Genomic DNA, 27,602 nt, shown 5'->3' with positions numbered 1-27,602 from the left:
CCTTCCTTATAGGAACCTTATGGGATTTTTTGTTTTTATTATGATTTTCACTCTAGACAATCACACCTTATGTAAGAAACATGACCAGAGGCTCTGCTCATATTTTTTTTACTAGTTTACAAATAAGATACAGTCGTGAAACTTTCTGGGACTGGATGAATGTCTTAAACATTTTCAAATCCATATATTTTGCATGTCATTGTTTGTGAAAAGACAAAAAGTAAATTATTTGTAATAAATAAATTATTATTAGTAGTAGTAATAAAATAAATTATATGTAATTATTCCTTCACTGTATTCAAACAGGGATGTTTGTGTGCTTTTACTAGGAATCAGCTTCAGACCTTCACTGCTAGTTGTTCTACATAATTTTTCCCTGACCACAGTTTATTGAAAGGCTGTTTCTTCACCAAAAGAGAGATGAATATATTGACCCTCCCAAGGTCAACAAATTGACCTTCTTGTGTCCCAGTTTTGATTTGCAAAGTACTTTATTACAAGAGAAAAGTAATGTTATAAAATATGTAATGTGAAAATAATTTTACAAATTAATTCAGACATGATTTGGATCAGTGATTCCCGGTGATGTGGTACAGACCATGGGGAATACTGAAGAATCATATCATACCTTATGATCCCTTTTGTTCAAAGTGAAAAAATTCCTGTATTTTGCCTATAAGCAAAAAGGGATGCAAATAATATTCTTCAGATTTGAATCCTAAGACCTATGCCACAGTGGATCCAGAGAAAGATCAGTCCAAAGGCAATCTTTAATAATTCTCATATGAGGATGCTCATTTAAAGCACAGAGAAAGTTTGATATTTCCTTGTGAATATTAGGCAAGAAGTAAATTTTTATGGCATTAAATTGAACTCTTAAGAGTCTCATGCTTGCAGGAGTAGAACTGATAAAATAGTTAATGAGCTATAATTTCAGCTTGGAGACTGCATTCAAATACTGCAAGTAATTTCTCATTCAATAAGGAAATATTTTTCTAAGAAGCGACATAATTCTAACATAGTGTTTAGTTTCTCTGATTTTAAATTCAGTATTTAATAAAGAAAAAAAATCTCTGAGAATGAAAAGCTTCAAAATATTCCTAAAAATTGCTCTTTGTATTTGTTTTACTTTCATTTCATTTATTTGCTTTTATGCAAGTAAATGACATGAAAAGGCATCCATCCTTGATTATACAATCCAAAATACTCCAGCTGTATGTGAAAATTTACTACCAATGAAGATATTCACTTAGGGCTTAGTAGAGACTAAATTTACATTTTTATGATTGATCTTATGTTCTCAGCCCTCAATGCTGTTCATCGTATTTTGAAGTAAAAGAAAAAATAAGGGCTTCAGAGCCTGAAAAACCTGACCTTTTAATCAAGGCCAATAGTGAAAAGCAGCCAAATAATTCTTCCAATTTACCGCATGGGGAATGTTGCATTTAAGATGCCTTCTTATTTAAGTTATACTGCGGACACAGCTTGTTTGTGATTAAAATGTAAAAGGTACCAGGAATTTACTCAGCTCTACTAAATTACTTCTGAGAATTTTATTTCTTGTACTGAAATGTATCCACCTATTAAATTCTTAAAACTCTGTTACAGACTTTTCCAGACTAAGGAACCAAAATTTAGTTTCTGATATTAAAGTCCTAATAAACTTAAACACTCGCCCCATGTTAGTTTTGTGTATCTGACACTAGTAATGCGAAAAATTCAGCTCCGTAGAGAACTGCACATGTGCCTTACCTCCCCCTGCAATTTCAATGAGAGAGATGAGACAATGAGACCACCACACTGATGTTCCCCCAAAGACATCTTTCCTTCGAGGTGTGTTTCACCCTTCCTTTGCCGTGGTGGTGGTGCCTGGCAGAGCAGCAGGCGGCACCTCCTGCAAGGCGCTGTGGGCACAGCTCTGGGTCCTGCTGCCAGCCTCCTCCTCCACTGAGGCTGCTCTCCCAGTGAAAATTCCTACTCAAAGACTGTCCTGTGGGACTGCTTTGTCCTGAGAAAAGCCTGCAGTTAGGCCTTAAAAAGGCAGATTGAAGCTTGTCTCCTGTCCTTTCGAAGAAGCATAGGCATTGGCATTGTACCACACCTTCATCAGTATAAGAAATCATGAATTTTTCTGCTATGTGGAACTTTCTAGGAAGAATCATTAATAAGGAGGGAAGGCTGGCACAGCACAGTTCTTTGAAACACAATACAAAAGGACCTGTTGGGCAGATAGGCGACTGCTCAATACACAAAAGGATTTCTTTAAATGGATGGATTGGCACAACACTGGTCAAAACTCAAGCAGAGAGAGAGATGTATTTTTTCTCTGTCATTTCCAGACATAGTTATTTTCCCCATGGAAACAAACTTTCAAATTAACTTAAAACCTCACAGAACTCACAGCAGTGCTTAGTAGACACACTCACACATTTTTATGTGTAGAAAATTAATCTTTGTTGGGATGCCATGAGTTAGAATTTAGGATTGTGCAAAGTAAGCATAATAATATAAGCATGCAAGTGAGTTTGTTTCTGCCATTAATGAACTAAGTGTTGAATTATTCAAATTAGATACCCAGTCCGTAGCAGCTGGAAGATACACTGTGTCTCAGAGAACACCTTACTTCTGACAGGTGTCCAGAATTAAAATAGGTTTTTGATTTGATAGTCTGATTACACTGTGACTGCAGAATTAAACTTTGCACGCAACTTAGATGTATTAATTTGATTTAGAGTTTAATAAACACAGTTTTCTATAACCTGCTTAGATTATATCCAAAAGAAAAAGTTATTAGCTGAATTCAGTTAACATGGCAATGGTATTGGTATTATTGTATATACCAATAATTTGGTATTGTCCTCATAGTGCTAAGCACTGCTCAAACATAGGCTAGAGATGGGGGAAAATAATCCAATTTATAGCTGAAGTCTAATGTATTTGGATAAAATATTTTAGTGAATATAATGATATTGATTTTTTTTAATGAATATAATGATACTGATGTTTTGCTTCTGTATTATTAAAAATATCACTGCATTCCAGACTGATGTTTTCTAAACCAGAATGAAGACACAGAAATTTCCACTTGCTAGTTTGGCAAATTTCATCGTTTGTACATTCTATTTAGTGCAAAGTGAACAGAAAAAAATGAGTTATTTTGTTGGTCGATAATGTTGCAGGAAGCAATCTGGAATGGGACCCCCACATTAACCACACCCATAGTAAGACAGAATAATACCTTTCACAAAGCCAGATATGAGAGTCTCAGGTAAGAAATTGCTTGTTCTGCTTCTGTTGATAGTATAACTTGCCTTTTCTACAGGCAGGAGTTTGTGATGAGGAAATAGAGCCACAGCATCACAAATTCACAGAATCATAGAATGGTCTGGGTTGGAGGGGATCTTTAAGGATCATCCAATTTCAATGTTTCTGCCATGGGCAGGGACACACTTCACTGAATCAGGTTCCTTAGAACTCTATCCAACATGGCTAGGAACAATTCCAGGAATGAGGCACCCACAGCTTCTCTGCCAGTGCCTCAACAGAGTCACAGTAAATATTATCTTACTCATATCTAGCCTGAGGCTACCCTCTTTCAGTTTAAAATCATTGCCCCTTGTCCTGTCACCACAGGTCCTCATAAAAAGCCTTTCATAAAAGCCCCATTTATATATTCAAGTAAATTATTTAAGTCTCCTCCTGTATTTTTTTATGGTGACATTGGAACACAGACAAGGTAGATGTACATAACAAATACAAGGACGAAGCATATTTGAATAAGGTTATGTGAAATGTTATCAGTGAGGTCACTGAAAACAGAGAAACAGCTTCTCAAAGACTCAGTGAAACCTGGCACATTCTTATGTATCACAGATGTAATGCTGTACTAAGCAAGAACCTGAATATAAAATGGATTTAAGCATTTGTGGAAAACTATCTGTTTCCCAGTAGGAGTTTTAGGTTGAGTGAGTTCATGATCACATTTACTTCTAAAAGACATAATTCTGCTTGGTCTAGAGCTCAATGTTTACAGATTTGTATTCTTAAATTGTTAAATCTTCTCTTTATTTGTTGTTTTCTACTCTGAGCATCAGACTGAGTTCTGATTTGGGAATTTCTGAGAGGAAAAGTCCATGATCATTGCTGAACACCTGGAAATCCTCTGAGGGTGCTTGTGGCTGTCAGGTAAGGAACAGATTAGGGCAGCCATAAGGGTGTGGGCCAAGAAAGCTTCAGCATTTTCTAATGGACACGCTGCTACTCTTGATGTAGGATGCCTGTAGCCTTATTTGCAACTGATCTCTTATGAGGCAGGGCCAAGTCCTTGTTCACAGGTGCCAAGAAACAGACCAAGAGTACAGCTACACTTCCACAAGAGGATGTAAAGAAGGGGTCCTCAGATTAATTTTTTCCATCATAAGCAATCTCCCGTGTGGTGGTGACACACTACAAGTAATTTTCTCCAGGGCTGGAGTAGCTGTCCCTGTCTGAGCAGGGCCACTAAGATGATCAAGGGACTGGATCACCTCATACATGAGGAAAGGTTGAGGGAGCTGGGACTCTCCAGTCTGAAGAAGAGCAGACTCAGAGATGAGCCTTGTTTTAAGGCTTATTTTGTTATGTTCTGAATACCTTCAATATTTCACCCATATCAAAGATGGAAATGGCCATGTGAGGTAGGTGTGGCTTCTGTATAAAATCTTAATAATTTCCTGTGCTCTGCTTTACCACTACTTTGAACCTGTGGATAGAGAAAGAACATAAGTCATGAAATGACTTACCCTCCTTCTTCAGAGTATTTGTGGCCAAAGGCAAGGATGTCAGATGCTCGGCCGCTGCCATCACAAATCACAACGGGAACAGGAGGAGTGTCTCGCAGGTACTCCAGGACAATGGAGATGACATTGGGACCTCCTTCCACAATAAGGGCCACCACTGGAACCCCTTGGCCAATTCCTGGGCAAAAGAAAGAAAGAAACAAACCAAACCAAACGAAAACAACACAAAACAGACAACCGACCAATAAAAAACCCACAAACACACACAAAACAAATAAGTAAATAAATGCAACAAAAAGGAAATAAAAAAATGCAAAGGCAGCACAGCAAACAAGACATAACAGAAGACAGAAGAAAAAAAAGTCAGACTGAAATAACCACATTATGACTGTAGAGTGTAATGTCAGAGCAAATGCATTCAGTGAATCAGGTATTTTGAGGACAGATGGGACCAGTGTAGCCATCTCCTCAGCTTCACTGCATAAACCAGTATATTCTGGAATTATCTACTACATCAAATACAGTAGTTATGCTTAAATATAAATAGACCATGATTTTTTTTTTTCAAAAATATCAACTCTTGTTTTGAAATCATAAAGAAACTACTGCATGTCTTCCTCACATGTTCATAGTCAAGACTGGAATCTTGCTTGCAGTGTAGCTTTTGCATGATGGCAGCTTCCCATCATCGGGTCTTCCAATAGTTTTGCTTGCTGTTTCAAAATTACCTCTATGATATTTTTCCTGCTGTGTGGGATCCACTTTGGGGTTGCAGCTGGGTAGCCCTTTAACTTTCTCTTCAACAAACTGAACGCATTCTCTTGCAAGTCAGTTCTATACTTGTTTTTCAGCTCAAGTCAGTCTCACATTTTTTCTCTGAATTATCTCAATTTTCAGCATATTCCTTGATTTGCAGACCCCATACCAGGTACATTGTTCCAAAGAGAGCTGAACTACTGCTTAACCAAAGGAGAGGCATCTTCGTTTTATGCACATTTGGGGTAATTACATGGGAGCCCTCCACAAAAGTTGTAACACATACTGCCAGGAAAGTTGTGTGGGTTTGGAGAAAGGCAATTTGATGCCAGCCTGCTGTTAAAATAGCTGAAAAAGCTTTTATGGTATTCACTTCTTGGCCAGCTGAGATTGGGACATTCAAATGGATTCAGGCAACAGAAGAAGTTGAGCATTTTCTATTAACAATTTTTTCCTGACAGAAGCTTCATTTCCTTTTCAAGTAGCTTTTTCTAAGAAAACCTATATGTGTTCTGCACAAAATTCTGACATTTCACTGGAAAAACAAAAATAAAAAGAATGTCCTTCACTATTAATAGCTGGGTTTGAAAAAAGTTGCACAAAGCCATGTAACAACTGTTAATATGTTGGATGAAGTTTTCGTTTAGAGAGGGTACAATTCTCCAAAGCAAAGGTAAACCTGGAGGCTGGAGCATTAAAACTGATTAGACTCTCTAGAAATATTCAGACATCAAATGATTTTCAATAATTTTAAGGACTTGAATTACTGTCAAAAATTAGATAAACTATTCTTTAAGAAAGAATGAAAAAACCCGATTTTGTATATATAGCAGGAAAATATTCTAGGCATTTCTTGAACCATTTTGAGGGAAACATTATGTTTCCTGAAGTGATTCTCAGCATGCCTTGTTATGTTTGCCCCTGCTGTTTGCCTGTCTCTTTTTAATCATATAACTTAAGTAAAATATGTGGTGCTTATTTATGTTAGGAAACCTACAGGTAGAATTATAAAATGTAGGCTAATGAAAGAGCATATGAAGGGTAGAGTATAACAATGTGATTAACAGAATGATTTGCACAGAGATCAAGGGTTATTTTTTTCTATAATATTAAGGATTTCCCTGAATTACTGTTCTACCCAATCTAAACACCTGCTAATGAGATAATATAAAGGAGTATTCTTAGCAATGTGACAAATTGGGTCTGGATGACATTGAGGATTAATAGAAATTAATAGAGATAGTTCACTATTTGATGTGCAAAGCCATTTATGTGGTATTTAATAAATCCTTCTGTAGACTGGGAACTCATTAGGAGGAAATACTAGCAAAGCTGATTAAAAGAGAACTGTCTTTGGTATAGCAAGACTACTAGGAAAATTATGATCCTGGAATACACGCAGCAAAACACTTTCAATATTTTTCAATGGCAATTCAGTGCCACTGTGCAAGCCACACTGGAAATCCCATCCAAAATACTGACTGCACCTGTGCTCAGGCTTGTTCAGAAAGAACAATCTGGAATGAATGGAGGAAAAAGCCAAAGGGAGTGTATGTGGAATTAAGATGTCATCTTATGAGACAAGATTCAATGAGTTTGACTCATCTTCCTTAGCAAATTAGGGGAGAAAAGACTCCAAGACTGAATACCTCCATGAGATAGAGCACACTAGAAATTAACAGTTTTAAATGCCATTCAGAAGATTCTTAGTTATCAGAGGAGTGGTGAAGTCTTTACAGCCTTCTTGTAAGACTAAAAGGGAAAACGTTTTGTATTGAAATGATGCTCTGATGCTCACCAATCATCATAATTGCAGTTGTGTTGTGTATCTCAAACTGATCCTGAAGCAGGTTCTGTCCCTTCTGCTGGAAGTCTGTTCATTCCCAGTGTTTTCTAACAGACAAATAATTCTCATAATATAAATAATTATGGTTAGTCTAAATAGCTGAACTATTTTTGCCTTGCTGGGAAATTTGAAAACACTTCTAAAATTCCTCCTGCAACCTTTGATTTTCCTTATAATTTTTTAAACATATGTATATATATATATATATATATATATATATATATATATATATATATATATATATATATTTATAAATATAAATTTAAGCCTTTATAGTCACAAGAGTTTCCTGGCATATAAAAGGTCTCTGCAAGTGTTCCAGTTGTGTTCACTGTAGTTAATTAGAAGGCAATTTTTCTGTATTCTGGTTCTTTAGAAATACATTCAGGATGAAAACAATCCTCTAACTTGAGGCTAGTGGAAGAAAAGAAGTTTTGTCCAATTCATAATTCAATGAAACTTTGTGGCTTTAAGTTTAAAAACCCCCCAAAGTCATGTGCACCTTGGTTTATCATATACAATTTAGTTCCAGATTGAACTGAAACTCTTTTATCATTCTGGCATGTTCCTTTGTGAGACAAAAAAAAAAAAAAGATTTAAACACAAACTTGATTTCTATATCTTATTTTCATTTGGGAAATTCTGGTTTCAGCAAATAGATGATTTTTTTATTTTAAATTTAATTGCTCTCCATAAATAATTTTGGTTTGGAAAAATCTACTGTTTCTTTATTTTGGTGAGCAAATTATTCCAGTTAATTTCTGGAATTAAAAATAATATTTTAAATCAGTTAATAATGCTTTGCTGATATTTCTTCAAAGTATAGCAACTTGTGGCTTTCAGGAAAGGTCTCTTGATTATATCTGTCTTAACCCTAATGTTATGAACTTCCATGGATTTATGATAGCTTGTTTCTGAGCAGTAATGGTATCCACTGCATGAAAGAAAGTCAATAGACATGATGAAATAAAAAAAGGTCATGCCTGCTTGAGTACCTCAGAATTTAAAAAAATGTATAAATGGGAATTACTACATCCTCAGCTTTCTATGATGTTCCCAATCATAATTAAATTAGTTGTTACATTTTATTCATTTCAGAATAAAAATGTAGCTACTGATACAAAGATGTCTGCAGCTCAATAACTCTCAGCTGAAATGCAGAGTATGTTTGAATTAAACATATTCTGACACTAAAAATTCCTGGATTTTCCCCTGCTCCTAAATACTGGGAATTTGGAAATTAATGCAGAGAGTCTGCAGAAAAATTTCAGTGTGTATGAAGACGCTGACTGACTATACTAATACTGCATTTATAACTATCATGATATGAAATTGAGAACTGACTCTGCCTTGCCTTAACGTAACACTGGGACAATTTGGTTCTTGCATGTGATGCCAGCAAGAACCTCTGACTCTGAGAAAAAGGTAGATGGTAGACCTCTCTTTAACTGCTAATCAAAATGTTTCCTTCTAAATCACCTCAGAAATAAAAGAATGAGAAATTCTTTGTAAGAGCTCTCTTTCAGCTTGTGCATGCACAGTAAACAATAGTCTGCAAAGAAAGGGCTAGCAGTACCTGATAGATCCACAGGGATCAGACACTTCATGTGGAAAGACAACAGCAGGCTGTGAGGTGAGATGCTATATGCAGAGGTAATACATTCCTTACAATGTCAAGGACACCATTGTAAAAAGAGTTTCTTGCTTGAGTTGAGATTGTAGGAAGGGAGGCAGTGCCAAAATACCTTGCTGACATAAAAGTGAACAACAGTACTGGAACTGCTGCTTCCTAGCACACATCCAGAAGCTGGGAGCTTTATGCCAAGCACTATAATGGGCAGTCCAATAAATCAACAAGGAAAAAGTTTACTCTTCGTGTGTTTTTGTGGAATTTATCCAAAAATTGCCCTAGTCTGGGAAAAAATAAGGATAGCACTCATCCTGTAGGGCTATTTTCAACAAAACTGTAGCTTTCCCTAATAAGCACTATAAAAGTATACAACCTTAAAAAAATGTGTGTTTCATATTTTCTTAACTGGAAAGGGAGTAGCATTAATGCACTACACCAAAATATTGCACAATCTGTAACTGCTAACAGCCTTTTTGTACAGGGCAATGCATTGTTATCAGGAAAGACGATCACTTGGTGTTGTCATCCAAACACAGAAGAAAGTACAATTCATTTTTACATATCTGAGTACTTTTTTCTGTTTCCTAGAAAGCACTAAATGAAATGTTAATCAGCCTTTTATTTAATATCCCTTGTAGAAAAACATTTTAAGTTTGGGTGAATTATTTTTAAATATCTGAAAAATTATGGTCATCTGATAATTACATGGAGGATTAATTTGTAAATTTAATTAGTTCACTTTCTAAAGTATTTCTACGATGAGCTTTGGTTTCAAAAAGCCTTTCTTCCTTCTCTTGGAACGAGGAAACTTCTTGTCTAGCTGTATATCTGTGGACTTGAAATTGGCTGTGAATACTGACTAATGTGTTATCACTCTGATGTTTATGACTTAGTTAAATAATAGTTCAAGATGAAAAATATCTGGTTGCAAAGTCAAAGGTCTTCCAACTTTAGAGTGGCTTCTGCATTTTTATTCTGTGTTATTAAAAATCATTTGTTAGACAGACAAGAGATTTCTCTCTCAGATTTTCAAAAGAAATATTAGGTTTGTATCCAATAGCAGGTATATGGGAAACATCTCATACTAGCTGGCATATTACTATTTAATAAGCTCCTCAATTCACGTACTAAATTCTTAATACTTCTGCTATAACTCCAAAAGCACAGGTAGCCTCTCATGACTTCATTAATGGAATAAGAAAAGTAAGTCATTATTTTCACTCAATATAATGATTCATACAAAAAGAAGAAAGTTGCAAAGACCTGAGCCTCATCACTATACTGATTTCTAAAACAGTAACTTGCATTTTGAGTATTTCAGTAAGTATGGATTCTTGCAGCATAGATTAGACTGCTTACTCTTTTACAGTGTCAGGTGCTGTGAATTTTTGCTGGTGAAATTAGACTGCAATATTGAGCAAAAGATTTATGTAGTCAACTTAAAGCTTCGTTACTGTGTTATTGCCTTTGTGGTCAGCAGCAGACCCAGTGAGACTTTCCAACAATTGTGATTCCAGGAAAGCACGTACACATCAGAACATTTTTCCCAATGTGCACCAAATAGCACTTGTAGGCCTTCCTGTTAATATACAAAACCCTCCCTCATTTTCCCCTTGACACAGCTGTAATGTATAAGTATGTAAATTAAAATAATAAACTAGAAAAAATGAATGCATTTGGAAATGGAAAGAAGAAAAAATTGCATAAATGTCTACGTTGTGTGAAAAGGGACTAAAAAATATCTACTACGGTTTGCAGAAGCCTGATTTTGTTTTCCCAGTTCTTGAGAAAACATTAATATTTTACACTGTGAGTATATTTATAAATAATGTATAACTGTCTTATAAATTATTACTACTTCTTTTAGTGAAGAGCTAAGCATGAGTTACCCACATTCTTATAGACCAACAAGTGAATAAAATGCCTCATTTACTACAAAATGCATTTACTACTCATGTTTTTTAGCATGGTTTTAGGAGTAACAGGGACATATCACTGTGTTGTATACTATCCATAAGTTCAGCCTTGAATTCAGTCAAATAAAACAGAGGCACCACTGGTTGACCAACCTGGCAGAAATGTGTCTAATTTCAGTATCAGAACACTGTGTGGTGGTAGGCACATCTGAGTTAATTTCCTGCTGGCCACCTTTGCTCCAGCATCAGGTCAGACATTTTGGTGTGAGTTGTATTATGTTCATTTCCTTTTTCTACCAGGAAATTTTGACTGCTGAGTTCAGTAATTATTCGGATTTGTTTGGGATGTTGGGGTCTCTGTCTGTGCAGGAGGAGTTAGTGGACAGCACCTAGCACAGCAGTGATGAAGGGCTGGAAACATGTGTCACACCTCGTGCACAACATCCAGCTGGAGCTCAAGGTCTCCAGAGGCTGGGTGCAATGGGAGAACATCAGGATTAAGGTTACACATTAGACTGTGGACATCCTGAGAGAGCTCAAACTGTCCCAGAGGACGGGCAGAGTACGTGTGCACAAACCTTCACACGGTGCATGAGCAGTCAACCTGACAGCTCAAGGTCTTTTCCTAATGAGGCACACACTGCTCATCTGTGCAGCGTAGGAACAGGACTCTCAGCCTTCCTAGAAAACCTGAGCCTAACCTAGGCATGTACAGGGTTGTGTGAGGCATCACTGAGCTGGAAGGGCTCAACAGGGCTTCAGGAAAGCAGGTCTATTTGCATGGCCAAGGAGCCTCTACAGGTTTGCACAGGTCTACTCTCCAGGTCTGCAGGTTGCTAAACATTCCTGGACCCAGATGTACTGCAGATGGTGGGCTACACAAATTAGCAGGTTTCTCCACTGGTCATCTTACCCCAGGTTTGATGTGCTTATCTCAGATAATGAGACAATAGACTCTTAGCAGTAGACAATTCCTATGAAAGGCTTTAGACTTGTTTTGCACCACCACCTTCTGTACATCCTGCAAAAGATCTCCTGTTTGTGGGCAAGAGCTACCTTTCTAACTGCAAAATTCTAGGATAATGGCTTCTGTGAGTGGTAAACTCAATGGTCTCTTAATGACTGACAAATCCAAAAATACAAATCAACAGATTTAGCCATGTTAGAGTTCCTACAAGTGTTAATCAGTGCACAGTGCATGGAAAGGCACACAGACCATTTTGCACAAATGCTCCATAGTGTAAAAAAACTTTAATTGCATTAAACAGATGACATGTTCCCAGATACAGGCTATTAATTCAACAGATGAGGTTATAGACTCCAGGGCCTTTTAATGCAAGAATTTTTTACTTGAGGTATTTAGCAGAAATCTCATTTAATTGTCAGTGGACGATTGATAAAACTGTTGCGATGTTCAATAAAAATACTGATACAGTAACAATAACTTAGCCAGCTTTAAACAACATTTTGATCAAATCAGACCTTAGTTTTAACCTAGACCTATATGATGAACTATGATTTTTTTAGGGGAAATTGACTAATAAGCCTTATTCATTTGTATTTGAAATACTGCAAAATAGCATTTCCTTCAAATTTTTTTGAGAGGCTTAATGTGTCTTGAAATTCACGTTAGAATTTTGTGGTTCTGGTAAGTTAAAGAAAAATGAAGTCCTTAGCTCAAGAAGTCTGTCTCAGAAGTCCAGTTTCTAGACCATTACCATGCTTCATGGGAAAAGCAGAGTATGCAGCAGCATGATATATTAACAATGGCTGAAAGAAACTCCACATAAAACCTATGCCTTCCAGAAAATTTTCAGTCCAATTGTTTAAAAAGTACTTGGATATCCTAGTGCAAACTACCTACATTGGTTGGATAACCAATAAACATGATCTGGAATCTTAATAAGCAGAAGAGTTGGTGTAAGCCTAAAAGACTGAGGAAAATAGTTTTAAATTTCTCAACCAATATTGGCCTTACAGTAATGGAGAGTCAAAAAAAAAAAAAAAAATTTGCTCTTTGGCTGTTAATACAGCAGGTAAGTGATGCTCAAACAGATTCAAAATTATATTGAATTCACAACAGTCGTTGAAAGGTTTGACCACACAAATGTGTCTGCTTCACCTCTGGACATCTATGTGATAGTCCCTATGGTCCCTAGCTCAGACAGGCTCAGAGGTAACAGAACGTCATAAAATAATCCAGATCCTTCATAACAGGTGACACTGAAATAAGATTACAACTTGGGTATTTTTCTAGGCATTGGTTTTTAGGAAACTTTTTAGAAACACCTTCTGATGTGTATGACACCTTTTTGGCTAAAATATCAATAGCAAAAAGCAAAGAGATCACCTAGCACATACAACGTATCTGCATGCCCCAGCTCTCCAAATCACAGCTGCAATATGTTTACCACTAGTACAATTACATTACTAAGTGATCATAACTGGAAAAGGAGGGAATGGATCTTGCTTTCACAGGAGGATGGAAAAGAATGCTGGGTTATATTACCCAGAAGTACAGGAACATTCCCCAAATATCACATCTAGTTCAAACCTAATTTCACATAGCTGCACTTTTTACAGTCAGCTTTTCCTTTCCCACATCCCTTGTCTTGAGCACCTTCACCAGAGCAGAACCTCTTATTCCAGGTATGGCAAAGATATGAGGGGTATTTCTTTTAGTCCTTCAAGAACTATTCAGTAACAAAAGGAGACAAATGTACAGATTAAAAAACAAAACAAAAAAGAAAAAAAGAGATAAAAAAGAGGTCAAACTCATTCTACTCTTTTCTGAACATGTTTAATAGTTTTTATGTTCAGAAATTAAGGGGAGCATCCATTTGTTTGGCAACTCATTACCAGCCCTGTGTCTAAAGAAATCAAACTGATCTGGAAAGCCAATACAAAAAAATCTAAGAATATTTCCTGTGTTCCTGAAATTCACATAACTAGAGGATTATGTGTGATTGAATGATACACAGCCACTACTAATAAAGGGAAGCTGACAACAATTTGACTTATTTTTTATTTTCAATTTATTTTTTGACATTTCTACCATAGGGTTTTTGAATATAATTTGCTGTAATTTCCTTTTTATTTTCCTGCTTCCCAAAAACAATTTTAAATCACTACTATGAATTTTATTTTGTTCATCTTTGTTTTTTGCATTTGTAGTTTTCACTCACTCTCTTTGTTCTCCTTGTTATGCTCTCATCCATTTGCATTCTTATCTTTATTATTTTCCTCTTGGAAGCTCTCAGTCACTTCCACTCTGTCTCCTTCTGCTTAATCCATAATCTTCTTTTATCTCATCTTTGATAGGAGTATGATTCTATTATTTTGTCCCAGTCTGTTCTCCTTTTTCTTCTGCTCTACCTTGGTTCTTTAATTCTCATGTCTATTTGTTCAGTGCTCCTTCCTCACCTTTCTAAATCTATACTGACATATCTGCCATCCTACCAGACCTGACACTGACAGACAAATCTGTGGACTTGACACCTGGAACCATATCTTCATTTAATAATAGACTGATCCTAAAACCTTCTCAAAAGGAAATTCAGCATGGTAACAAGAAAAGATTTGTGGTATCTTCTTTTGATTTTTTTTTACTTGCCTTTGAAGAAGCATAAAGTTCAGAGAGTCCTCAGAAGAAATGTGACATGGAAGGGCCCATGTAAGACTAAGCCCTGGGATTTGTGAGCCTCACAAGCATCCAAGCAACCACTTGGTTGCCTTCTATAAAATGGCAACACATAGTTCAAAGCTGGCACAAAAGGCTCAAAGACACACACACACACACAAGAACCTTTGTGGATTTCAGTCAAAACTTACCCTATCTGTCCGTGCAGTCAACCCCTCATTAGGGCAGCACCAGAGGACCTGACAGGTTTCACTCTTGGAGCTCATCACCCACAGGCAATGGCCTAAGACACACAGGAGCAGCTACAGTTCCAGAAATTCTCACGTTCTGTCTGATCTCCCCTGGTGCTTTCCCTGGCTCCCTTTGGAGGTGATCCCTACCACATATTGCATGCAGCACTTTAGAAAGCTATTGCATTGTAACATAACCAAATTCCACATTACCTCATATGAAATACTGAGTTGCTTTTCCCTGTCATATTTTGCTTATTTTTCAACATATTTGACTCTGTGTAATCTCAGAAAATTATCCCTTATTCCCACCTGTTTCAGAAAACTACAATAGGTGAGGAACAGAATAGCAGAAATTTGGCTGAAGTGGATTAATCCTAAAATAATGTTTCTTAGTTTTGCAGCTTCATAAATTCAATAAATCTAAAACATCCAAAAATTAGGGAACTGAAATCTCCTGTACTCTTTTTCTGCTATATTAATCATATGAAAACATACAAAATCATCTGTTTAAAGCAAAGTTTGTGAAAGGAGTTTATAGATCCACTTGCATGGATCTATTGCATGCTTCCATAATGATTTCTAACCTCGTGCTTTGTCAGCCCTGTCTGAGGTATGTTTGTCTTCAGTGCCTGATCAACAAATATCATGACGATTTTCATGTGAAAATCCCAAGTTTCCAATCTCTAGCAAAATTTGAAATAAGTCAACACTTCAAGAAGTTCTGGGTTTTACTGAAATTTCACAGGAGTCAAATATTCAATCTTGCAGCAGACTTCCTCTCCTAGAAAGCAGTCTGTACCCAGATCTTCCCAGCCATGTAGTTATGGAAATACATCTAGGACTGCACATGACATGAAAGAAAAATCTGAATCGAATGAGAATTCCAATGCATTTGATGATGATGTAATGGTCAGAGAAGGTGCAGTGATGACAGTTGAACGTCCCTTTGCCTCCCCAGCCCCCTTCATATATTCTCAGGCATAGGATGACAAAGGGAAGTCCACGGGTCACATGAACAGATACAGCTGACATATTATACTCTCTAAACTGCCTTCTCTACCTAACCAAACTTTATCTATCAATTCCTTATTCAGAGGTAATTTTTTTCTCACAGGCCTACCAAAACTCAACTACATTAACCAATTCTATAAAGAAGGAAGATTAAATACAAGGTTGCACGTTCCAATGCCTATTGTCTGTCTGTTTTTCAAACAGCATATAGGGGAGGTAGAGCAAACCTTAAGCAACAAATGGCATGTTTAAAATTGGAAAAACTGCAGCATGATAATGAATAGCACAATTCTGCATTTAGTCCTCTGTGGTCTGGGAGACAATTCCTCCAGAAATGCCCTGCTCAAAAGAAGAATATTAGTTTCCCAAGGTGGATCTATACACTCCAGGGATCTGGTGTGGTCATCTTCCTCAGAAATATCAATGTGTAAGAATGGACATAGCAGTGTAAAGTGGTTCTTTTAAGCTTCAGAAAGGCTATAGAGTATATAGGTTAAAAGATTTATAAAAGGTTGAAAAGTTTATGAAAGATACAAAACAAAGCAAACTACTTCAAACTTTCTGATTTTTTTTTTTAAGGAGTCTATTTCCAATGAAACACACACAGCCTTTACATCCTCTGGCTCAACATTCCGGTTTCAAATACGTTTTTGGTTACATATCCATATTTTTACACTATTTCTGGCTCTCCTGGAAATAGAATTGTTAAAAATCTAAGAAGAGTGCTTTTTTTTTCCTTGCCTTTTTATTTTTTTTCAGATAACTCTTTCTGAAGAAGGCGGCAGCTAATTTTATGAAGAGAAAAGAGTTTTCAATACCAGAAAAAAGTCTTTCCTCCTCATCAGCACAGCCTGGACTCCTGCTGGCTAGGTGACATAACACAGGCTTGTTACACTCATTCCTCATGTTAGTGAAGTCCTTTTGTCTCGTTTAGTTCTTTTCACGTGCCTCTTTCCTTCTCTGAGGCTGTGTCTAATACTTTAAAATGTCAGAAATCCAGCAAGTATGGGATCATCTTTTAAATCATTAGAGGAAACATTAGATCTTTTTACATTTTAATCTATGCTGGTAGCTGTTAACCCCAATTTGAACATCACTGCTTTACTGACTGGACTCCACCTATTTCCAAAGAAAATTTTAAGAATTTTAAACCTCTGTCAGAGAATTACAGAGAACTGAAAATTCTGGCAGTCTTCTGATAAAGATTTTAATATTTTGATATAGCAAGCCTTCAATATAAGTAAAATATCTGAATCTAAAAATAAAATGTCGCTAGCTTGTGGTCAGTATGTTTTCAAGACCATTTGTCAGGCATGCAAATATCACACAAAGCTTATTCTGCTCTTTAAACCACTACATTACCGTTTCCTGACACATCCCCTCCTAACACATGCTGAACACAAATTTTATTACTGACACATATGTGGTAAAAGACGTGAAATGTACATGAAAGACAGAAGATGATTTTATGTTTCAGCAAATGGTTATGCATACGCAAGAACTAGCTATAAGTGCCTGCTATGCTGTGCTGTGGTGGGCTATGCTATCCTCTGTGTCATGTCCAAATTCCAATTCTGCTGACAACATTCTTTGTGTTCTTTTAAAGAAAAACGTACAACATTCTTATTAATTCACAACACCTTTCATACATGCAATGTGCAACGTGCAATGAGCATTATATATATAAATAATTTATGTCCTTGTCTTGCTCCTCTGCTCCAGTAAGAGCACTCATATGAAGGCAAGTAAGCATTTGTGATGCAAGTGCTTGGCAACCATGCTGTAAGCTCCTTAAGGACTTGAGAATACTTCGAGCAGCAATAAAAAGTCAGTTAATAACAACAACTATCATGTTGTTGTTAGGAAGGCCTTCATGTAAGGAAGGCCTTAGTGCAAACAGAAGGAAGGAAATTAAATGCATATTATAAAAAAGTGAACATGAATCTGGAGCCAAAAGGTAGAAGCTTTAGGTAGGATTTTTGAAGATTCTGCAAGTGCTGATAGAGGTCCTTTGTAATATGAAGTAATTCTAGATCACATTTGTTAATGAGAAAGCATTAATCTGTGTAATCACAAAATGGGTGAAACCTATGGCATGTCAACCTATTGGGCTTTGAAAATGATTAACAGACCTCAGATCAAATGTATGAGTTGCTACATTGGTAATTACTCTAATCTAACCATCTCTGGAGTAGCAGGAATGAATATTTTATGACTTGTAACTTCCAACGCACATTTTGTAGACAGATTTCTTTTAAATTTCTGGTTCAAGTCACAACTGGTGTGCCTATTGCATTACTCAGCAGTGTTCTGCAGAAATGGTAATGAAGTACATCACAGCAAATGACCAGGCCATCCTACAGCTCTTTGGAAAATAGTTTGCTAGTGTCCAGGAATGTTATAATTGCAGAATTTGCAATAGGTAATCTCTAGTAATTAGATGCTTCATTTATTTCCTTTCTCTGTTTATAGAGTACATCATCTGTTTGGTGACACATTAAGTTCTTGTTCTGTATTGACCACTAGTATTTCCACAGGATGGGGAAAAAATAGAAAAATAGACAAGCTGCACTTTCACATCTGGAGTGATCATAAGATATGCATTGATGTTGAAACCAGTGACCATACTGGTGAAAATTGTTGTGTCTTTTTTTTTTTTTTTTTCTTCAAACAGCTTCTTTGGAAGCACTTCCTTACTAAGTATACAATATTTTGGAAAAAGTGGTTGTAAAGGGTACAAAAAATTTACAATGTACTGAAAACTTCTCAGGCATGAGGGAGAAGAGAAAAAGAAAAGAAGAAAGTCCTTCTATTCCTTCTAAATAAAATATAACATTTTAGCAAAAACACAGCACTTCAGAATGACTCAAACCAAAGAATACTGAAGATGAGATGAGACTGAGGGAGGCACATGAACTTTAGAAAAAGAATAACTAAATCCTAGGCCTACAATATCATGGCAGACTATGTCCTGAGCATGGATGCCGAATGACTTTTAGTTATTGTTATAATCAATTAGACTAGATTGTTTTAAATGGATTTTAGGTCTCAAAGACAGTAACTTCTTGTATGATATTTAGGAAAATCAAGTCCAAACTTGAAAAATCCCACATAAATTGCAATTTTTCTGTGTTAATTCTTAAAAAAGAATTCCATTATGGAATTCAATAAATTATGACTGTTCAGAGAAAAACTTGCATCTTTTTTTGTAATCAGAAAACCATATCCTTAGGTCATGGAGTCGGGGTTACAGTGGGTGCCCACATGAACGCGAGGCACCAGCACGCTCTTGGTGCACATGGAGCATGCCAGGTACTTGGGCTACAATTGCCCAGTGTGTCAAGTGGGGACTTTTGCCCCATGCTCACCCTGTTCATCACTAGCAGGGCTGTAGCTGAAGCACTGGATGCAGGTTTGGGCTATCCATGACGAGGAGAAACTGGCCAGCATCCAGATGAAAGATGCATAGGTTTCTAGTGGCCTAGAGCATATGCCTAAGGAAGAGAGTTTGAGGCAGCAGTGCTTGTTCAACCTTTTGAAAAGGAGTCTAAGGAGTTATCCTATACCTGTTCTACAATCTGCAGTGATGTTATAAAGGTGTCAGAGCCATATTTTTCTTGACAGGGTGAGGTTCCCTGAAGGGAAAATGTCCAAAAATAGCAGTTTGTGAGCTTCAGATAATACACTGGTGAAGGAGCTGGGGAAAGTTTGTAAACCTTTTGCTGGAGTCCCTAAAAATTGGACTAGGTTGAATATGAATATGAATATAGGAGGTTATCAGCCAAATGAAGCTGCAGATAAACTTACTCAGCATGGCAAATACTTCTCTTTGAGAAGAGACTCACACTGGGGACTTTCAGAAGTCTGTTCCAGTCTATGTGTAATCTGTCATTCTGCAGACAGCTGTGAACTGTCTTGTGTCCAAGGCAATGAGACAGAGTTTAGAGAGAACTCCTGAGCAGTTCCAGAAGCAGTGAATCAGAAATCACTAAACTGGCAGTGGTGGATTGCATCAGCCTGACATGCCTGAGGTCCCTTCCTGCCACAGAACAGTGTAAGGAGAGCATCAGAGATGGAAACACAACTGCCCTCCAATTTCTGCACCTTCCTAATGAGCTGGGGCATTTTATTACAGTAAAAATCTCTATGCCTTTATCCTGAGAATCTTCTGCTCATTAATGCAATATTTATGAAAAGCATGGACTCCATATTTCAATGAAAAAATTTTTACATGAACTTTAGGTTCATGTTTTACATGAACATTCACCATGTAACGCTATACAAATAAACTCTATGGCAGAGATAGTTACAAAGATATCTTTCCTTCCTTCCAGTGTATATCTTCAAGTGATCTCTGTGCCTTGAAAATTCTGCAAAAAGTCCAGGACCCAAATATTTGTTGAATTGAAAACCAAAAATATTTCTGATTAGATCACTTTGAGTATTTCCTTTTGATCTTGAAACATTTTCAGGAAAGTTCTTATTTCAACATTTCATGCTACAAAATGATGCACTTTGAAATTCCAGGACTTTGAGACAACTTGAGGCTCACTTCAAGAGATGGTTGCTGGGCTGTGTTAAAATAGTCTTCCTTTATGAAAATCAGAAAAATCTGTCCTGAGCATTAAAGCATCAAATTAACCTCTAGGTAGTTGCTCAGCTGAGTCTGTGCTGAACTTGCAGGCTCAAGGCCACAAATGTCACCCTCTGCTTTTCTGAAAAGCGTTTTTCAGTTCCTGAGTATTTGCTGAAGACAAAATAAGAGCAATACAAGTGATAAAACCTAAAAAGGTAGTGGAAAACAGAATACTTGATAAAATATTTTCCCTAGTGTTCGAAAGGGGCATAATTGGAGATTCTTCTTCTTCTTCTTCTTCTTCTTCTTCTTCTTCTTCTTCTTCTTCTTCTTCTTCTTCTTCTTAATATTCCTGTTCTTATTCTTATTTTATAGTACACTGATTCAAGAAATTGGAAACTGCTGAATAACTGATAATGATGCCATATTAGGAATAAAAAGAGCTAAGACTACCAGAATTATCTGACATATTTAGTGACCCAATTTAGTCTTAAATTTTATAAAAGAGACTGCCACTGTTGTAGTCTATATAAAGTGAATGCCATTTCCTGGGTCTTTAATATGTAAGAACAAGTTTAAAGCTTCACTTTCTGAACTATATATGACTCCAAATATCCAGCAGAGCTATCACTGCACTGGAAAAAAACAAAGTTAAAGCAAAGGAAAACAGATAAGAAGAAATGACAAGCCTAGCATGTAAAACTCAGGCAGGCTTAAAAAAAAGAATAAAATCTACTTTCAGCACTATTGTCAAGGGGCAGGCTGTGAAATAAGAAGTTATCAATTGTTTACGAGTTCCTAAATCTGTTCTGTTTTCTAGAGCAGACACTCTTTTTTAGTGATTAACCTAAAATTGCACCTTTTCCTGACTCTCCCACAAAGAAAACTGTGATGCTGTCAGTGTTTTTTCCCACTCCACGTGCTTGCAAGTGGAATATGGTAAGTAAAGATATACATGCATGGCTGCACAGAGCCCCATTTGGATAAAAATCCCTTGGCAGCAATGCCCTGCCATGCACAGGATGGAGAATGTACATAGCCCTGCTATAAATAAGGGTAAAGAAAAGCACCAGAAAGTGGCCATCTGTTTGGCTGACCCAACAAGGCAGGTGGTCTTTTTCATCCATATGGTCAACTTCTTAATACCCAGAGTGTGGGCAGGACTCAGTCACCCTCTTATAAAGCAAAGAAAAACAAAATATTGCAGAAACATTCTGGATGCCACTGAACCAAGATGTACAAATCTTACTAGCAGGCTTCTTTTTGAATAATTTTTTCACATTTCTGTTTTGAGGTAGTGTTGTGAGATCCAAGTATCTTTGTGTTTATAAGAGAGAGAGGGAGAGAGTGGTTAAATTGTGGACAGTCTCTGTCACAGAGGAAAGTGAAAAGAGGATGCTTACTTTTGTTTGTGGGGCACATTGCAGAAAGAAACCACAGAAGAGAAGTTCTTCATTTTTTTAGATGTTTGAAGAAGTCAGGCAAGCATTTGTCTTGAATGACCAAAGTCATTTCATCTATCAGTCTCTTTTTAAAAGATAAGCCTCTAGATCAAATCTGAATTTAGTTAAATCTCTCTAAAGAGAGTAATTGTTTAGGATAAGATTTTACCACAAAAATGTTGTGATGTAAACTCTAAAAGCTCACATTTTTCTTCTTAAGGCCTTCAAAATAACTGCTGTTTATATCAAAATTTTATATATTTTCATGATATGCCATTTTCAAATGTGCCTTTTGCTGCTGGTCAAGCAAGGATTAGATTACACTGTCTTCCTCTGCTAAGGAAGATCCCAGGCATGCACCCACTGCTCATGCTGCACGCATTTTGTGCATATCTGCACAGTGCTCTCTGGGAAAAAGCAATGTAACTGTGATATCCTAAAAACAACAAGCCTGTAGTGAGTGGAGTTCATGCAGTGCTGCTGAAGGCTGTAAGTGGCACAACATTTTAATTTAAGCACAGATTTTATTCATCATACAAAAAACTTTATCAAGCATGGAGGACATCCTAGTTTATGTTCACCCAATTGGGCCTGGCTGTAATTCCTTTCCATCTGATGTCTGAGAGTCTCATTCCAGTTTCACATTCCTATGTCACAAAAAGCTCCACCATTCCTCAAAATTGCATGTTTCAAGAGAGTTATTGGCAGAAAGGTTGCATATGATCACTTTTGAAAAACTAGATCTGTTTTATTCCTAAAGAAATCTTATGGACGCACAAAACTGATGTTTAATTGTGAGACCAAAATTAGAACTGAAATTAAGTCCCCATCTCAAAGCATGTGCACCCTACATCAAGCATCAAGTGTGGGTACATTACAGCAGTAGTAATAGCAGTCATATTTTATTTTATCCATGCAGAAATGCTTACTTAGGTGACTCTTTTTTCTTTTAGGTAGGAAAGCGGTACGTGAAAAGAAAAAAATATAACTTTCAGAGAAAAACTGGGCTTCAGTCTGGCCATGATGTGATATCATCAGAGTTGCAAAAGATGAAGTGGAAGGAACACCTAAGTTCATAACTCAGCTTCTGGCTTTGGCTAATGACAGCTGTCGAGGAGAAACTAAAAACACAGTGCAAAGGTATAGCAGCACTTCTATGGAACACTCTCATTGCCTATAAATATCAGTTTCTCTTCAACCTGCAAAACATTTATGATAAAAAACTCTCCCTTACATTTTGTTACCCTTTTCTGTAACTGTACTAATTTCACCTTATTCTTTACTAAATGAAGGAGAATCTAACTGCACACAGTTCTAAGGGAGATAGAAAAGTGCAAAGACCTGAGTGGAATCTGAAACTTAGCAAATACTTAGGAAAAACTACTTGAAAATTAGCAGAAACAAATCCAGTTATTTCTGCGGTGCAGTCTAAAACCCATTGCACTCTAAACTAAAATTTTATTATCTTTGTTCATTATTTGCTTTCCTTAGGTCATGGTCACCACAGACAGTAGAACCACTCCCCCAAATGTGCAGAATTATTGCTTCCTTATACTGAGTGGTTTTTGCAATTATAAAGTAACACAAGCAACATGTTACTCACTTGTATTTATCTTCTGAAGTGAAATGTGCTTTTCCAGGTGTCTACGAAGCTTTACCTCTGCTCCATATTTACCAGTAGTACCATTGTCAGCCAAAATAAAATGAGAATGCATGCTGTTGAGTACTGTCAGCTTGCTCATGGGGTTGGACATTGTCTGGTATGGTCGGACCACCTGCATTTTAGAGACAGAGGAAAAAGAAGGTACACTTAACAGAAAAGAGCCTCTGAACTAAATCAATTACAACATATGAGCTGACAAGATGAAACAAAATAAAAAAATCAAAATTAAAATACTGCACTTGAGTACTACTGTCTTTCATGTGTAAAGTAGAAAATGACCTTAACACTGCCCTTCCAGACGCAGACATGGCTTAAAGGGTTTTCCATGATTATGTGTTTCAATAGTATCAATGTTCACTGCTTCCTTTAAAATCCAGCTAGTGGTCAGTGCTTCGAAGGTCTGAGTGCCTACACACTCACACACACACACACACACTGTATACCCTGTCTGATGCTGACTGTCTAGACAGTTGGTGTAAAATCTCACATTGCTCTGACCAAACTCTTTGATTCATCCTTCCCAGACCCCACCCAGCATCATGCCTCCAGTGTTGGCTCATGCAGAACTACCAGCACTGGAGATACACAAATACAGGTGAGTTCCACTCGTGGAGGGGTGTACATATGATATTACACCCCATTTTCAATTTTCTTGGAAAAAAATATTGGGCTACTCCTAGCATCAGTTGTGTATGTTCACAATGGCTTTAGAGATTTTCTGTCAATGGGGAGTTTGCTTCACTTCCTTTGATTTGATTTCATCAGGAGAAACTGTGCAGCAGACTGAGTAAATTGCCACAGAGTTATCCCACTCATAGCCACCAGACAGACCAAATAATAGCATGGGGCCACATTTGGCTGTCAGCTACTCTGGTGGGTGTCTATTGACATAAGTAAGACTGCACTAAGACAGCAAAAGAACTGGTGTTGTGTCAAGGCAGTCTGACTGATACTTCAAAGGTTTTCTAGCAATACAATCCCCTGCCTTTCTTAAGTATGTCTTGTCCTTTTGGAGAGACAAAACAGAAAATCTGTAAAATGAAGTCCTTGCTGAAGAAGTGCTGTAAGGGCTTGCTAGAAAACTCAGCTGGGGTATCCTTCATTTGCAAGGAATTTTCTTCAGAGTTCTGATATCATTACTTTTTCAGATCTTGTGCTTTAAATGCACAAATACGTACACTCAAAAATTGACATAAATGCTTGCAGACAGAAATATAATAAGTTATTGATTTATTCCTAAGCTTTTCTCCCTCTGTAATTCTAAAGAGAACTCTAATTGAGATGCAGTTCTTTAAAAATTATATGTGTTAGGAATTCTTTAGCCAGAGATCTCTCTCTATAGATTATTTTCACTTGTGAGTGTCTGCCTAATTTGGTCAACTCTTAGCCAGCAAGGAGAAATACACAAACTTCTTTTGCTGTTGTATACTGCCATGCAAAGGGTACTCTGTGCTCTTCATCCTGCACAAGGAGGGAATATGTCTAAAAAGACCTAGAGGGCAGCTGGCCAACAGCAATGGAGTGCACTAAACTCTGTGAGAACAGCTGATAGCTCTGGCTCAGATTTTTTTAATGCCGTTTCTTTTGGTGCCTCATTCATAATAATTTATTCTACAGCTGCATTTGACTTAAAAAATATCAGTACCCTGATGGAATGTGTTTAATAGCTAGCTTCTACATACACAGAAACCATGTAGCCCATGGCACTGTCAGAAAGAGAAGGAAGGTTCTCTCTCACATCCCTAAGAATCAAATAAAATCAAATTAAAACAGTGCAGATTTTTTAAACTTTTATCCACCCCATTTCTCAATAAATGGACACCAGCAAGGCCTTCCAGAAGAGGAATACCTTGAGCTGCCTGTTCATTGTATGAGTACAGGCCACTGTGCAGAAAATTCTACTGACAGCTTGTGGTTTGTTCCTGAGAGCCACAGCTCAAAACCTTCTAACTGTGACATCTTGATCTGCAGCTCTAATGAGTTGTAATACTGAAGCCTCCATATATTGGCTCAGAAATGCTGCTGCAGGACAGATTAGAAAGCTCTGCTTTTGTTCTGCATTTAGCTACAAGGTTAGTTACATTATTAATAAATTTAATGGATGTGAAAATGCGACTACAATTATTTTCAATTGAACTGTTCACAGCATGCACCATTCAATATCTGAATTCTTCTTTTAACAATAAAATTTCTTGAAGCACACTGTGATACCCTTCCTGAGAAAAGGACAAACAAAATTTTCAGGAAGGTAAGAACATACTAGGCTTTGAAGTTATTTCCTTGAGGTTACTTGATCTTCCACAACACTCAGCAGATTTGTGATTTCTGACTTGCCGTTTTCATTCCTCTGTTCTTTTCAATCCCTTGCATTTTACAGGCAAGTTAAATAGTTGGAAAAAAATATGACTTCAATCTGTCTTCTCATCCTTTTTTTACAGATATAGAATTGCAGGACAGTTAGGGCTGGAAGTGACCTTAAAGATGACTCAGTTGACCTTAAAGACCTCACACCTTCCACTAGATTGCTCAAAGTCCCATCCAACCTTGCAATGAGAATAGGGAGAATAGGGAATAATGTCCCTTGACATCTCATTCTGCAGAGCTGAAAGGAATAGTTTGTGCTCAAGACAGTCCCTCCAAATGCAGTTTAATGAATGTGACAGCAGCTGTGCTGTGAAGCAGTACTCATGCTGCATGGGCTGAGGGAATTTTTTCCATAGGTGAGGGGCTGGGCTGATCCCAGCCCTTGCCTTTGCACCCTGAGGTGCCAGCGGGCTTGAATGAGAAGCATTGCTGTTCTCCTTAGAGTCCCTGTAGGCACATGACACTCATAGAGACTTGAAAATCTCTCAGGGTAACTCACCATGACAACGAGCCTGCAAGTGCCATGTGAACCAGTGCATGAATCTGAGCAGTCTATGTAGAGGCAAAGAGTTTGTGACAAACAGAGAGCTCAAAGTAGTGATGGAAAGACAAAGAGATGCATGCCTTGCTTCTCAAGGAGTAGCAGCTCTTGGTCAGATCAGGCCATTTCTGCAGCCTTGTTGCTCTGGAGCATACCAGGGAACTGAGTAGCTCCTGATTTAATTCAGAGGTTCCTGGACCTTTTTGGTTCATGGTCCAAATTCTCCACATATGCTACAAATTTGCCCCTGGTCTCCTACTGAGATGACTTGGAATTAAATCCAAATGAGGACTGAACAGACCCTGAAAGTAGAGACATGCATGCTACAATGACTTACAAAGTGTACTCTTTTAGATGGGAGAATGGTTCTGTGTGTAGGAAGAAACTTGTTTATAATCACAGTTTTCTACAAGATTGAGCAAGCCACTTTACTTTCTCAGTTCTATCAGAAAATATGGGGAAATAAGGCAACTAACTCCCTTGTGTCCTTCGCTTCTAAATTCGAGTCTGAGAGTGTTAAGAGTTGCACTATTTTCTGCTATATTGCTTTTATGGTACTGGAGTAAGACAGTAAGTCTTTAGGGATCTTTAATCATCACAATATAACAAACAGCAAACAGCAATAATATTTCCTTCAACTTGGTCAGTTTTCTTTATGGCTCTGAAGAAGTCTCCCAGGATTCCTGAAGGCTGTCTGACTTGGAAGGGCTGGTAAATATTATTAAAGCCCTCAGCTATGGCTTCTGGATCCATGAGGCTGAGGCATCAGCAGAGGAACATCTCTGCAGAGCATGCTCCCTTGCCATGAGGCACAGGGAGGCCACAGGTTCTGGGGCATATGCAATCACCACAGCTCCCCCTCTGCACCCCCTGTCCCTCCAAAACCCATGACTACAACAGTCCTCTGCCTCTATCTGATGCTGGAAGGGTATGCTTTTATAACTCTCCAGTTCTGATCATAATTTAACTAGACATAGTGCATATTGGCATAAATCCACATGATACTGGAGTTCACCAAGTCTTTTACTACTGGTAGACTTTCCCCCCCCCCCCTTGTATAATCCTTTGTGGCCTTTGTTTCTTTCTTAATGATGATTCATTTTACATGCTTATGGTACTATTTACATTTCCCCTTCTCGGTTCATTTCACAGCATTCACCTCTAATGAGCCAGTCAATATAGCAAACTTTGATTTTTAAAGAGCTT

At 37.3% G+C, this 27,602-nt stretch overlaps 1 protein-coding gene across 1 annotated transcript in view; it reads right to left on the bottom strand.

Annotated features, from left to right (window-relative positions):
* TRPM3 (transient receptor potential cation channel subfamily M member 3) overlaps positions 1-27,602 on the bottom strand; it is a 261,595-nt gene that overhangs the window by 87,649 nt on the left and 146,344 nt on the right. Inside the window, exons 6-7 of the mRNA XM_050986919.1 lie at positions 23,432-23,603; positions 4,782-4,956 (exon numbers count right to left, since the gene is read on the bottom strand). Coding sequence (XP_050842876.1) covers positions 4,782-4,956; positions 23,432-23,603 — 347 coding nt within the window. The remainder of the gene's footprint in view (positions 1-4,781; positions 4,957-23,431; positions 23,604-27,602) is intronic.

The sequence above is a fragment of the Serinus canaria genome, chromosome Z, assembly GCF_022539315.1.
Source record: "Serinus canaria isolate serCan28SL12 chromosome Z, serCan2020, whole genome shotgun sequence".
Taxonomy (NCBI): Eukaryota; Metazoa; Chordata; class Aves; order Passeriformes; family Fringillidae; genus Serinus; species Serinus canaria.
This window is presented reverse-complemented; position numbering and strand designations above follow the sequence as displayed.